Here is a 15,810-nt window from a genome sequence, read left to right as displayed (position 1 = left end):
GGAATTCCAGTCCACTGAATTACCATTCAGTGACCATTTATTGTGTACCTATTTGCAAGGACTGTGCTAGGGGCTGTTGGGGGTAATGAGGTGAACAAAACACATTTTTGCCCTCTAGGAGAGAATCAGATGGCCACACAAAGTTGGAGTACTTTAAGATCCTCAAGAAAAATCCATGGGAAGATTGATGGGGCTTCAAGGAGTTGAAGGATGATAGTACATTTGATTACAGTTATCAGGGAGATCTTCATGGAAGAGGAAACTTTTGAGTTGAACATGGAATGTTATAGAATTTGGATAGGCAGATTCAGAGACATGGGAGAAAACTGTTTAAATTTTGATAACCTAGATGCTCTGGAACATTCTCAACCCTTAAGAGTTTGGCACTTAATAAATCTGACTAAATACGCATCAGTAAGTATAATTCCAATTCTAATTCCAACCTGTAGGGTTTTCCTCTACACCACTAAGCAGTTCTCCAACACTAGCTCAGTGTTCTACAATTCAACTCAATTCTGGCACTATCTACCTGGAGGTAACATCAGATCCCACAGGTTGAGTTTTGAGTCCTGCAAGACTGCCCTTCCTTCAGATGCCAATGGCAAGTCCAGGTTGTCACCTGTGCTTCTGACCAATAGCCTATAGATCAGAGGTTGCAACGACCCCCTCCTTGGGTTCGGTGAATTTGCTAGAGCGGCTCATAGAACTTAGAGAAACATTTTACTTACTAGATTACTGGTTTATTATAAAAGGATGTAACTTAGGAACAGCCAGATGGAATGGATGCATAGGGCAAGGTATAGTGAAAGGGGCATGGAGCTTCTATGCTGTCTCTGAGAGGGCCACTCTTCCAGCATCTCTACATGTTTGCCAACTCTGAAGCTCTCTGAACCCATCCTTTTGGGTTTTTATGGAGGCCTCATTACATAGGCATGATTGATTAAATACTTCGCCATTGGTGATTGAATTCTATCTCCAGCCCCTTTCCCCTGGGGGAGAGAGGAGACTGAAAGTTTCAACCCTCCAGTCACATGGTTAGCTCCCCTGGTGACCAGCCCCCATCCTTAGGTGAGTCCAGAAGCCACTTCATTAGCATATAACAACAGACACTTTTATCACTCTCCTCACTTAGGAAATTGCAAGAGTTTTAGGAACTCTGTGCCAGGAATAGGGTTGAAGACCAAATATATATTTATTATAAATCACAATATCACAATTAAACATAGCAGATACCAAAGATAAATCATATTTTTGTAAGACCAGTGTTCAGGGAGGCCGTTATTTTGGTCCCAGGTGTGTCCCGTATTTCTGTTTCTGTGTTTTTGCCCCAGGCTTTCAACCTCCCTTATGCATCTTATAAATGTTTTTGTTTAATGGTTGGTTTACAGCTTTGAAACTCAAAGGAATGGACTGGTGTTTATCTATGACATGTGCGGTTCTAATTATGCCAACTTTGAGCTGGATCTTGGCAAGAAAGTCCTAAACCTGCTCAAGGTAAGGCTATGAGAGGGCCTCCTCAACTTTCCTTCAATGGTTAGGATACTTTTTTTTATTCTTTGGGAGATTGAGGAATGGTATAAACTTCAGACATTATGTTCAGTTTAAAGGTCACCTGTAAATGATGACTAATATCTGCTTCCTCAGAACAAGAAATGGTCTTAAAAGTAAAGTGGGAAGAATTAAAATAAGAAATGTGCAGAAATGTTCTGAGTCATAAAGGTGGGATGTCCCTTTCCTGAAGTTTTGTAGAATAAGAATGAATGAATGAGGTAAGGCCAGTGTCTGTGAAAAATGTCACCTGGCCAGTGACTTTTAGACTTTCTTGTCTCAGTATAGTCAGAAATATGTTTTACATTGCGACTTAGTACACAAAAGTATATGTACACTAACTACACACATACATGTAGAGTTATATAAATAGGTAGGTTCTTAATCTCTTATCCCAAACTCTTAGGTCAAGAGGTATTTTTAATATTTTGAACTTTAAAAGATAATATGGGGGCTGGCCCGGTGGTGTAGTGGTTAAGTTCCCACGCTCCGCTTCGGAGCCCAGGGTTCATGGGTTTGGATCCCGGGCACAGACATACGCACCGCTTATCAAGCCATGCTGTGGTGGCACCCCACATATAAAATAGAGGAAGATGAGCAGATGTTAGCTCAGGGCTAATCTTCCTCAGCAAAAAGAGGAGGATTGGCAACAGATGTTAGCTCAGGGCTAATTTTCCTCACCATAAAAAAAAAAAGATAATACGGTATGTATGCCACTCTATAATCAAACACATTAATATTTCTTTAATGAAATGTATTATTCATAATGAGTGGAGAAGAATAAAGGCTATAAATAATCGGTGGCATTTCAGGTCAGATTTTGCTGCCCCATAAATTCTTGCACCAAACTTAGAAAAGAAACTTAAGGTTTTCAGAGCTGTTTAAATTTCAGAATCCAAGGACAAAGGTGTGTAGATCTGTGTGTACTTATTTATAAAACAAAAAAGTTTCACAAAACAAGCTTTACCCTTACTGTGTGCAGTCACTTTGATTATTCTATTTCATATTTTTAAAATGTTAGTCATGATGTATTAAATTAATTTCAGGACCCACTGAGAGACAATCTGCAGTTTGAAAAACATTGATCTAGGAGTCTGTGCAGTTTTTGTGGCAGGACCTCACTTGGGAGTACTACAGAACTAGAATTTTAGAAGTGTTTATTTACTATTACAGCTTTACAACAGAAAGTATATAAAGAGGGTGTTACGCTGCATGTTGTTTTCTGGGACTTGCATTTTTCACTCATCATTATATTACTAAAATTCTTGTTGTGGCATGTAGCTGTGATTCATTGCTTTTTATTGATGGTTGAAGGATTCATACCTTTTAATTCCTCACCTATTGATGAATATACCAGTTTATTCATCCACTCTTCTATTGATGGCTCCTTGACTTGTTTCCTGATTTCTGCTGTTATGAACAGTGCTGCTATGAACGTTGTTATACGTGTCTTCTGGTGCATTTGTGCAAGAGTATCCCTGAGGCAGAGTTTCTCAATCACTTTTTCATTATTGCCTCACTAAAGAGCCGTTTTTAGACATTTCCTCCCCTAATTAGTTCCTCTTGTAATGAAATTCTAATAACACAGATGTACTATATATATCTTTAAGTTCTCAATGTATATCAGTGCTTTATACATAAAAAGAATATGGTGGGTTTTTTGGCCCATTCCCCACTCTGCTCAGAACTAATTTTACACCCTTGGGAGTGATATCACCGCCATCGATAATGCATGCTCTAGAGGATACGTCTAGGAATAGAATTACTGGGTCATAGGGTCTGTAAAGATTCAACTTTATAAAATAGTGTGGAAATGTTTTCCAAAGTGGTTGTACCCACCTGCCATGTATAAACTTTCCATTGATCCACATCCTTGCCAACACTTGATAATGTCAGTCTTCTTAATTTTTTCCCAGTCAAGTGGGTATAAAATGGTATCTTGTGGTATAACTTCCGTTTTTCTTATTAGTGAGATTTTCTTCATATATTTATTGGCCATATATATGTTTTCTTCTTCTGCAAAATGACTATTTACAGCTTTTACCCATTTTCCTATTGGTTTGTCTATTTATGTAGGTTTTCATATATTATTAATACTAATCTGTTTATATGTGTGTGTGTGCATATATATATCTATATATATAGATATATATATACTGTCTCAGTTTATAGCTTGTTTTTTCACTTTTTTTTTTTTTTTTTTTTGTGAGGAGGATCAGCCCTGAGCTAACATCCATGCTAATCCTCCTCTTTTTGCTGAGGAAGACCGGCTCTGAGCTATCATCTATTGCCAATCCTCTTCCTTTTTTTTCCCCCAAAGCCCCAGTAGATAGTTGTATGTCACAGTTGCACATCCTTCTAGTTGCTGTATGTGGGACGCGGCCTCAGCATGGCCGGAGAAGCAGTGCGTCGGTGCGCGCCCGGGATCCCAACCCGGGCTGCCAGTAGCGGAGCGCGCGCACTGAACTGCTAAGCCATGGGGCCGGCCCTGTTTTTTCACTTTAAGTCCTTTTGAGTAACAGAAGTTCTTAAGTTTAACATGGTTAAACGTGTCTGTATTTTCTTTTCTGGGTAATGTGTTTTGCATTTTAAAAACTTCCCTATTCCAAAGTTGGAAAAAATATATTAACTATTTTCTTTTCTTTTTTATTTTACTGCTCTACCACTGATTCCACCATGTGTATTAATTTTTTAGTTGATTTTTTTTATTGTGGTAAAATATACACAACAAAATTTACCATTTTAACCATTTTTAAGTTTACAGTTCAGTGGTATTAAGTATATTCACAATGTAACCATCACCATTCTCCATTTTCAAAACTATTTTGTCATCCCAAACAGAAACTGTTACCCATTAAACAATATCTCCCCATTCCCTCCTCCCACCAGCCTCTGGTAAGCTCTATTCTGTCTCTATGAATTTGCCTATTCTAGATCCTCATATAAGTGGAATCATACAATATTTGTCCTTTTATAGTTGTTTTATTTCACTTAGCATAATGTTTTCAGGATTTATCCCTATGTAGCATGTATCAGAATTTCCTTTTTAAGGGTTAATAATATTCCATTATATGTATATATCACTTTTTGTTTATTCATCTGTCAATGGACATTTGGGTTGTTTCCGCCTTTTGGCTATTGTGAATAATGCTGCCAAGAACATTGGTATGCAAGCATAGATTGAGTCCGTGCTTTTACTTCTTTTGCATATATACCTAGCAGTGGAATTGTTGGATCATATGGTAATTCTACGTTCAACTTTCTGAGGTGCTGTTTTCTGTTAAAAGTTTAAAAATTTGCTTTTGTCATTTAAGACTTTAATCCATCTGGAGTTGATTTTTGAGTATGGTATGAGATGTAGGAATCTGACTTTTTCCCCCCGATACGGATAGTTATTTTTTTTCCAGTTTCATAGTAGATAGTCCCTCCTTTCCACAACTTAGATTTTTTTATTTGTCAGTTTTAACAAAGTCGCAATAACCTGTTAATATACCACAGACAGGGGCCGGCCTGGTGGCGCAAGGGGTTAAGTGCACGCGCTCCGCTGCGGTGGCCCGGGGTTCTCTGGTTCGGTTCCTGGGTGCACACCAACGCACTGCTTGGCAAGCCATGCTGTGGCGGCGTCCCATATCAAGTAGAGGAAGATGGGCACAGATGTTAGCCCACGGCCAGTCTTCATCAGCAAAAAAAGAGAAGGATTGGCAAATGTTAGCACAGGGCTGATCTCCTCACCAAAAAAAAAAAAAAATATATATATATACCACAGACAATTTAATTAACCATCTAACTGTCTTTCTGTATTACTTAGGTTGTTTCCAGGTTTAAATAATGCTGTTATGATCATTTTAGCTTTTCCTCTTAAATTATTTTAAGAAATTTATAAGACTTGCATTATTTGGCTAAAGATTATAATATTCTTATATCCCTCTTATACATCACTAGGTTACCCTTCATAAAAGTGGGAAAAAATTTACGTCACCAACAACTATGAATATCTATTTCCTTGAACCATCCCAGGACTGCACTCTGTATTTTTTTTTTTTTGAATTTAGAAGTTCTAAATTGATACCTCCTTTTATTGTTTGTTTGAACTCCTTTAATAACAAAGTTGTATCTTTTTTTCAAATGTTCTTATGCTGTTTGTGTGTCCTCCTTTATTTGGTTCAAAATAATGAAATACTCTGTATGTTTTGTTGTTGTTTTTGCTATATAAATTCAAAGAGGCTGTAATAAAGTCCTGTTGTCTTAGAATCTATATCATGTTCTTATTAGTGACTTAGTTGCTCTGTCATTGGGAAAAGATAAAATTTTAAATATAATCCCCTACCATCCCTATTCTCACGAAAGTTGTAGATAGAAGTTTATCTTGAATGCATAGTCTCACACTCCGGATTTCTATTTAATCTGAAGAAATTTCCAGCAGTTACTGTGATGACAGTTTGGATCAAAATACGACACTGGAATAAAAATACTAATAATCTTTGACTTCTTAAATTGCTCTGAGTAGATTTTCCCCATCTTGGTAGATTTCTTAGGATTAATTCTGGTTTTAAATTTTAAAATGTCATAACCTATTTTAGTTGCCATCATGTGGATTCTTAATGGTTTAATTATTGTCTTAGATGAATCATTTAAACCAGACACTGTGGAATTTACCCCCTAAAGGATAAATCTTTATTTTTCTGATTATGAAATATATGGCTAAAATATATTGATTAAAAAAATTTTATTAATGCAGACACACATATACTGAATGCTTTGCATACTGTTCTTAGCTCTTGTCATGCTTTAGAATCATTTAATCCTGACATTACTCCTATGAAGTGTGATGGCTGTTACTATTACTTATCCCCATTTTACAGATCTAGAAACTTAGGCCTAGAGAATTTAAGAATTTGCCAAAGGCAATACAACAAAAAAGTGACAGGCTAAGATATTACTTACAATCCCACTCCTTGGAGATTATCAGTATAAAGAGTTTGGGGAATATATCTCCAGGCTTTTAAAATGTATGTGTGCACACACAGGGTGAGGATAATTTATGATTTTTTTTCTTTACAAATATTGAGTTATGCTATATCCAGTGGTTGTAACTTGACATTTTTTACTTAACAGTGTATCTTCATCTTTCTATATCAATTAATATAGCTCTTACTAATTTTTTTTTCCTTTTTTTAATGGCTGCAGAGTATTCCTTTTATGGATATACCAAGCAGAAAAAAATGAAGTTCGTGCCTTTTTTGTGTGTTATTATAAAGGCTTCAGTGACCATCATTTTACATACATTTTTGTATATTTGACCAATCATTTCCTCAGGATAAATTGCTATAATCAAATTTGTAGCGTTGAAGAGTTCACACATTTAAATTTTTAATAAATATTGCCGAATAGCCCTCTGAAAACTTGATTCAAATTTACACTCCCATTAATAGTCTTTTTTCACCAGTTTCATCAACATTGATTTATTGTTTGGATTTTAATCATATTCATGTTTTTATTTGCTGTTTTTCTTATTATTGATGAGCTTTAACATATTTTCATGTTTATTGTATTTCTTTCAGAATTTTTCTTCTCATATACTTTACCCATTTTTCTATTGAAGTGTTTATCTCTTATTGATTTATAAGACTTGCTATAAAGAATATTATTATTATTATCTTTTTTTTTTTGTGAGGAAGATCAGCCCTGAGCTAACATCCATGCCAATCCTCCTCTTTTTGCTGAGGAAGACCAGCCCTGAGCTAACATCTATTGCCAATCCTGCTCCTTTTTTTTCTTTTTTCTCCCCAAAGCCCCAGTAGATAGTTGTATGTCATAGTTGCACATCCTGCTAGTTGCTGTATGAGGAACGCCGCCTCAGCATGGCCTGACAAGCGGTACGTCAGTGTGCGCCCAGGATCCGAACCCCGGCCGCCAGTAGCAGAGCGTGTGCACTTAACCACTAAGCCACGAGGCCGGCCCCAAGAATATTATTAAGTATGTTACCAGCATTTTTTGCAGTTTATAATTTGTTCAACTTTATAGTGTCTTTCATCATACTACTATGTTTTCTTTCTTTTTCAAAAAATTTTATATACTACACTATATATAGTATGTATATCATATTATATATGATACATACTATTATAGATAAAATAATTTGCTTTCAAATAGCTGTCCTGGCAACATTTACTGACTAATACATTTTTTTCCTACTCATTTAGGATAATACTTTTATCTTACACTAAATTCCCAGATGGTAGGTGTATCTATTTCTGGACTCCCTGTTCTATTCTATTGATCTAGCCATCTAGACCAACATATACACTGTTTTATTTATTATAGCCTTGTAATAAAGTTTAATATCTTGTAGGACAACCTTCGTCATAATCTTTTATTTCTAAAAGTTGTTTTGACTGTTTTTGCACTTTTATTCTTTTACGTGCACTTTCGTGTGCTTTTAAGTTTTCACTGATATATAACATACATACTGAAAGTGAACTTTATTTTATAACTAGTTGTTGTTTATTTTAATTATAAAAGCAATTAAAAAGCAATTCAAGGAAAAACCTCTGACTCGCCCCCCCTTCCTCACACACCCCAGTGCCATTCTCCAGAGGTAACCACTTTTTCAAAATTATAAATCTGATGAGAAATCTTTTTTGTGTGTGTGTGTGTGAGGAAGATCAGCCCTGAGCTAACATCTGCCAATCCTCCTCTTTTTGCTGAGGAAGACTGGCCCTGGGCTAACATCTGTGCCCATCTTCCTCTACTTGATATGGGACACTGCCACAACATGGCTTGACAAGCGGTGCGTCAGTTAGCGCCCGGATCCCGGATCTGAACCCCGGGCCACCGTGGCAGAGCGCGCGCACTTAACTGCTACACCACCGGGCCTGCCCTGATGAGAAAATTTTTTAAAAAATTATCATCATCTCTTGATTAGAGTCATTCAATCAAGTTCTGGAAAATAAAACACTCTGAGATTTTATTTAGGTATAATGAATTAATAATTTAGGGAGAATTGACATCTTTATACTGTCATCTCACATCCAGGAATGCTGTGCTGCTGCTTTTTTTTTTTAAGTCTTTTGTTATGTCTTTCAATAAAGATTTTTAAATTATTTTATTTATCTTGCATGTTTCTTAATGAAGTTTATTTCTAGGCTAAAAAATATGTACATATATGTAATATATATGTATGTATATATTTATATATATATATATACAAAAAACAGCAGACACCATGGATAAATCATCTTTTTTTTTTTTTTTTTAAGATTTTATAGGGCCGGCCCTGTGGCTTGGTGGTTAAGTGCGCGCGCTGCGATGCTGGTGGCCTGGGTTCGGATCCCGGGTGCGCATCGAGGCACCACTTCTCCGTTCATCCTGAGGCCGAGTCCCACATACAGCAACTAGAAGGATGTGCAGCTATGACATACAACTATCCACTGGGGCTTTGGGGGAAAAAATAAAATAAATAAAATCTTTAAAAAAAAAAAAAAAAAAAAAAAGATTTTATTTATTTTCTCCCCAAAGCCCCAGTAGATAGTTGTATGTCATAGCTGCACATCCTTCTAGTTGCTGTATGTGGGACATGGCCTCAGCATGGCCGGAAAAGCGGTGCATCGGTGTGTGCCCGGGATCCGAACCCGGGCCGCCAGCAGCGGAGCGCGTGCACTTAACCGCTAAGCCACGGGGCCGGCCCTAAATCATCTTTTTTATAAGACCAATGACTTACAGGGAGAGAGACAGAGAGGGAGAGAAATGGGGTGTGTGAGTGGTGTGGGTGTGTACAAGCACTATTATAAATCAAAAGTTTTTACTATTATACTTGTATGCTGATTATTATTTATAGGGTAACTAATTTTTTTCATATTTATCTTTTATACTTTAAAATACTCTTGTAGGGACTGGCACCGTGGCGTAGTGGTTAAGTGCCCGCGCTCCGCTGCTGGTGGCCCGGGTTCGGATCCTGGGCACGCACCGACGCACCGCTTGTCAGGCCATGCTGTGGCGGCCTCCCACATAAAGTGGAGGAAGATGGGCATGAATGTTAGCTCAGGGCCAGTCTTTCTTGGCAAAAGAGGAGGATCGACATGGATGTTAGCTCAGGGCTGATCTTCCTCACCAAAAAAAAAAAAAAAAAAACTCTTATAATCAGAAAAAAAATTTCATTGTAGAAAATTTTGGACAATTCAGACCAATATACATTAAGAAAAAATATTCCCTTTGATATCATACGGAAATAACCACTTTTGACATTTTGGTGTATGGCACTTTCTTCTAGATGTTTTCCAATATACTCTTAATTATGTTTATACAATTTCGATATACAGTAAGCTCCAGCAACTTTATTTTATGAACATTTGTAATTGCTTAATAATAGTCTATCCTGTATTTTCTATAATTTGTTTAACCATTTCTATGTTGTTGGATATTTGTTTTTTTCTCATTTGTTATAATAAACTATTTTTTCAACAAACATTTTTATATTTCTTTGCACATCAAATAATTTATTTGAAGCAGGTTTCTAGAAGTAGAATTACTGGAACAGAGGATATAAACATTTTAAATAAGGTTGTGAAAAATAAAAGTAATACAAAGTATTATAGAAAATATATAGAATAAAATTAAAATGACTCATAACCCCACTTATCAGAGATAAATTCTATTGAACTTTTGATATAATTCTTTACAATCTTTTTTCTCTGTGACAGTGTATATGTGTGTGTGTAATTTATTAAACAAAATTAAGATTATAGTTTTGATCCTGTTTAAGATTATATTGTGAGCATTTTCCAAAGTTGTAAAAAATTCTTGAAATCTTCATTTTAAAAGTTATGTAATAATCTTATTATAAGATATACCAATTTTGTTAACCCCTACCCATTTTCAGAACATATATATTCTTTCCAGTTTTAAAGTATTATTTTTAACTATCAAAAATAAAGGTGTAGTAAACATTTTTGTTTATGAATCTTTGTGTTTCTGGTTATTTCCTTAGGATAGGGTCTCAGAAATGAAATTACTTGATCAAAGGATACACACATTTTAAATGATATATAATGCCAGATGCCTTCTAGGTGTTACTAATTTACTGTCTCATCAACAGTATATTTGGGTGCCATATAGTCATTTAAATGACTATCTTTTAAAGATAAATCAGCTTTTAATTTCTTTCTTCTTAACCACTTTTTCTCTGGCAACTGAAGTGAAACCTGAATTAGGCTATAGACTCCCCCTGCTGGGTAAGAATGGAGAGAAGAGCAAAAAACCTCCACTTTGGGCTTGAAGAGTCACGGGTTCCATTAGGGTTCTGTTGCAGTACCCTAATTGGTATCTTTAAATCCTCATAATGTGTTCTCCACAGGGAGCATTTCCAGCTCGTTTGAAGAAGGTACTGATTGTGGGAGCACCCATATGGTTCCGAGTGCCCTATTCCATCATCAGCCTCCTCCTAAAGGACAAAGTCCGGGAGAGGGTAAGGCAAACTAGCTTTATTTTATTTGGAGGTGGATAGATACATTCCCATCTTGACTGTTGAAACCTGCCAGTTATTTTCTACCTTCAAAAAAATCCTCCTGGCTTGTCTTTCAGAGTGCTTTCTGTTTCTGTTAGTGTATTCACTTATATTCTCTGCTTTGTTCTTTACTCAGCTCAGTACAGGCTGCCTCTTCCACTATAACTACAAGTTCCTTGAAATTAGAAGCTGGGCATAGTTTGTCTGGCATTCTCACTCTATAGCACCTTGCATAAAGATAGTACTGAAAGAATGTGTCCCGTGGTTAACTTAGGGATAGCTACTACTTCCAAAATTTAGCCTAGTGCTGTAGAGGTCTTTAATATTTAACAACTTCTAATATAATTGCGTTAGTTGAACTGGTGTTTGAATTTGTTCAACTGGAAATACCATTCAGTCCCTTTGACCACCAGAGTGGCGGAGAAGTCTCTTACTATATCTCTTTCTACTTTTATTCCTGGCGTTTTCCCTTAAAACAGCTTGTTGCTTCCTAACTTCAGAAGTGTTGTCTAAAATTACCTTAATTCTGTTATCATCCCCTGAGTGTTCTGGGATTGAAAGATTATGGTTTCACTCATTCGCTCATTCATTTCTCACCCTTGAAAGAAAGAGCATATGAAACAGTGACATAATAGGATAGGATTATGAGGTGATATCAGTAATATATAACGTATAAAGTATAAATGCATATATAAACTCAAATTACATTGAGCACCTTTACAGTCTAGGCTCTGGGCCCTGACAATTAAAAATTGAGTAAGACAGTCCTTACCCTCAAGGAGCTCATGGTCTTGATAGGGAACACAGAGAAAGACATGTGCAGAGGACTGTGGCTCTGCATGAGCACAAAGGAACATATTGCCTCAGGCAGTCAGGGAGGCCTTCACAGAAGAGGTGCGCTATTAGCTGGTCCTTGAAGAGGCGGAGGAGGAAAAGGGGGCAATCCAGGAATAGGCAACAGCACGAGAGGCAAGCATTCCCATTCTACACAGATTCCAAGAATAACCAGCCAGGCTAGTTTGGTCCAGTGTGGCTGTGTCCAAGCAGAGAGCAGAATTAGACATTAGGATTACTTCTCTAGCATTTTTCCTGGGCTACCCTGCCTCTGGGTGGCTGGTCTTGTCTTCCTTTCATAGAAACCTGTCTTTGAGAACATGTATACCTAACTGCGAGTAAAGCACAAGCTAACTGGCTTAGAATTGGTTGCCTTAGTATAGGGTTGACAAAAATAACCACTACCTATGCATTCTTAGTAGTCAAAAAGGCAAATACCCGCATGAGATGGTACTGGGAAGCCTTGTTAATAGTATAAAGCCTTTGTTCACTGTACCTTCCTTTCAGAAGGTATATAACAGGGCCCCTAATTCCAGGAGTGAATTTGATACACATTCTGGGAAGTCACACCTTTGGGAAATTCATAGGACTTCAATCCCAGGCAGATGAAATATGGTCTGCCTCTTTTACAAGTATACCAAGTATTTCAAGCAAATATTGTGTTCTCCAAACCTAACATAAGCACATTTGTTCTTGATCTTAGCTATCTTAGTGTCTTTTACCCCCCGCATACTTACATGGTTCTTTCTGGCCTTCCAGATTCAGATATTAAAGACATCTGAGGTCACCCAGCACCTGCCCAGGGAGTGCCTTCCAGAAAACCTGGGTGGGTACGTCAAAATTGACCTCGCGACTTGGAATTTCCAGTTCCTACCCCAGATGAATGGCCACCCGGATCCCTTTGATGAGATCATCCTGTTCTCCCACCCTCCTGCCTTAGACTGGGACTCGGTGCATGTTCCAGGTCCCCAAGCCATGACCATCCAAGAGTTGATGGACTATGTTAGCACCAGGCAAAAGCGGGGGATATATGAGGAGTATGAAGACATCCGTCGTGAGAACCCTGTTGGCACTTTCCACTGTTCCATGTAAGTAGGAAAGGTTTGGGCCACCAATTGGTTACCAAGATGCTTCTGGCATGTGCTGGCATTAGCTCCTTCCACACCTCACTTCCTTAGCAGAGGCTTTTCCTTGTGTTAAGGAGCATCACTCTCACTTAGATGTTGGTTTCTCTCATCCGGAAAGAGGCATCTTCTGCTTTGGTGCTTGTTGCCAAGATCCTGTGCTCTAAAATTTCTGAAGGTCTTTGGTACCAACAGGGGAACCCTGTAATGGTAAATGTTAATGGACACATTTTTTGATATTTTCCTGAAATGCAAGTGGTTTTAGGAAGAAAAAAATGTAGGCTCTCTATTCCTGTCCTCAGGAACATATCTCTGGTCTTTTCATTTGGGCAGTTTCTCCCTAGAGCATTTGTAGTATAACATTACTTTCTGACAAGTGGTGCTGGTGCATTTAAAATAATGCACAGTCAGGAAGAGAGACGAGTTGCCTCTTAGGAATTTAGCCTCATGGGATTTTCCTTCTACCCAAATCCTACCACTAAACCACTTGGCTAGTTTATAACTGGTTCATAACTACTTGATAACTTGTTGGCAATAGAACATAGATCATTTCTCTTACTGTTGCTCTCATTTATCTTACATGTTTTCATTGGCTGTAGCAGAAATTTCTTTCTCTCCAAATTGAGCTCTGTCTGTTGAAAATTAGGGAAGCTGTCCCAGTGGGTCTCAGGCTCAAGTTCCAGCTTAGCCAAAAATCCCCTCTGTGACTTACACAAGTTATTTCCCTTCTCTGCACCTCAGTTCTCCTGTGTGTAATATGTGATGTTAGACTCTGATATCCACAGACTTTTGTAGCTTAAATGTTTTAGGAATCCATGATTCTGTGAGTACCTCTTCCCCCTTGTAATTCCTGTCCAGCTTCGTCAGTGTGCTCTAAAGAAGATGCAGGGAGAGAGCCTTTCAGCAAAAGGAAAGCAGAAAAATAATGAGTTACGAAACAGATGAGGAAAGTAAGAGAGAAGAGCAATTGAAGAACAAGTCAGTAAGCAGAGCAAGAATGCAAAGGAAAGTAAGAGAAGAAAAAGAGAAAGCAGAGCATTATCAAGTGGGGAGAGTACTGTTTTCTCCCGCACAGCTGTTTCTTCTCTCCCAGCTCCAAGACGCCTATATGCATCCAATCTTTTTCCCTACCAGGTATTTTTTTCCCTTGTAGTTTTTTTTTTCCCCCAGTAATTTTATTGAGATCATAATGGTTTACAACACTGCATAATTTTCAGGTGTACATTGTTGTTTATCAGTTTCTGGATAGACTTCATTGTGCTCACCCCCACTAGTCTAATTATTGTCCGTCACTGTACATATGTGTCCCTGTACCCCTTTCACCCACCCCCCAACCTGCTTCCCTCTGGTAACCACTAATCTGTTCTCTTTATCCATGTATTTGTTATCTTTTACATATGAATGAAATCATGCAGTATTTGTCTTTCTCTCTCTGGCTTATTTTGCTTAACATCATACCCTTAAGGTAAGGTCCATCCATGTTGTTGCAAATGGGATGATTTTGTCATTGTTTATGGCTGAGTAGTATTCCATTATATATAGATGTACCACATCTTCTTTATCCATTCATCCGTGGAAGTGCACTTGGGTTGCTTCCACGTCTCAGCTATTGTGAATAATGCTGCAATGAACATAGGGGTGCAAAAATCTCTTTGGATCGTCGATTTCAAGTTCTTTGGCTACATACCCGGTAATGGAATAGCTGGATCCTATGGTATTTCTGTTTTTAATTTTTTGAGAAATCTCCATACTGTTTTCCATAGTGGTTGCACTAGTTTGCATTCCCACCAGCAGTGCATGACAGTTCCCTTTTCTTCACATCCTCTCCAACATTTGTTGTTGTTTGTCTTGGTAATTATAGCAATTCTGACTGGTGTAAGGTGACATCTCATTGTAGTTTTGATTTGCATTTCCCTGATGATTAGTGATGTTGAACATCTTATTATGTTCCTGTTGGCCATCTGTATATCTTCTTTGGAAAAATGTCTGTTCATATCATCTGCCCACTTTTTGACTGGGTTGTTTGGTTTTTTGTTGTTGAGTTGTATGAGTTCTTCATATATTTTGGAGATCAACCCCTTGTCGGATAAATGATTTGCAAATATTTTCTCCCAGTTGGTGGGTTTCGTTTTGTTCATGGTTTCCTTTGCTTTGCAGAAGCTTTTTAGTCTGATGTAGTCCCCCCTGTAGTTTTACCCCAAGGAAGTATTATGGAGCAGGGAAGAGCGCTGGGCTGCTCCAAGACGATGCACACTTGTCCTGGGGATTCCTGACCTTGCTCTGGGTGCTTCTGCTGTGAGATCCTTGAGATATCATTTTTACCATCGTCTCCCTTCTGCGCATTAAAAAAGCAGGCTTGGCTTGTCCTCTTGGCATCCCCGAAACCAGCAATCATGTTATAATCAGAGAACACCTATGGAAGGACTTCCTAATCTTGCCTCTTTCTTGAATGAATGAGCCCCCCACTTTAGGAGCTGGAACCCAGAATCCTCATCAGCTCTAGGCCTCTGTCTTCCACCAATAATGTGTAATAATGAAGTAATGTGTAATGAGATCCCATTGTGGTTTTAATTTACATTTCCCTAATAGCAAATGATGTTAAACCTCTTTTTATGTGCTTATTTGCCATCTGTATATCCTCTTCGAAGAAAAATATCTTTTCATGTTTTTTGCCCCTTTTCTATTTGGATCTTTTTTAACTGTTAAGATTTGAGAGTTCTGGGGCCGACCCCGTGGCGTAGTGGTTAAGTGCGTGCACTCCACTGCTGGTGGCCTGGGTTGGGATCCTGGGTGCGCACCGAT

General features: G+C 37.9%; 1 protein-coding gene across 1 annotated transcript in view; it reads left to right on the top strand.

Moving 5' to 3' along the window:
• PTPN9 (protein tyrosine phosphatase non-receptor type 9) overlaps positions 1-15,810 on the top strand; it is a 75,751-nt gene that overhangs the window by 36,705 nt on the left and 23,236 nt on the right. Inside the window, exons 5-7 of the mRNA XM_004421836.3 lie at positions 1,389-1,494; positions 10,901-11,011; positions 12,644-12,972. Coding sequence (XP_004421893.1) covers positions 1,389-1,494; positions 10,901-11,011; positions 12,644-12,972 — 546 coding nt within the window. The remainder of the gene's footprint in view (positions 1-1,388; positions 1,495-10,900; positions 11,012-12,643; positions 12,973-15,810) is intronic.

This window comes from Ceratotherium simum, chromosome 3 (genome assembly GCF_057802395.1).
Source record: "Ceratotherium simum simum isolate JZ-2026a chromosome 3, ASM5780239v1, whole genome shotgun sequence".
NCBI classification, from domain to species: Eukaryota; Metazoa; Chordata; class Mammalia; order Perissodactyla; family Rhinocerotidae; genus Ceratotherium; species Ceratotherium simum.
This window is presented reverse-complemented; position numbering and strand designations above follow the sequence as displayed.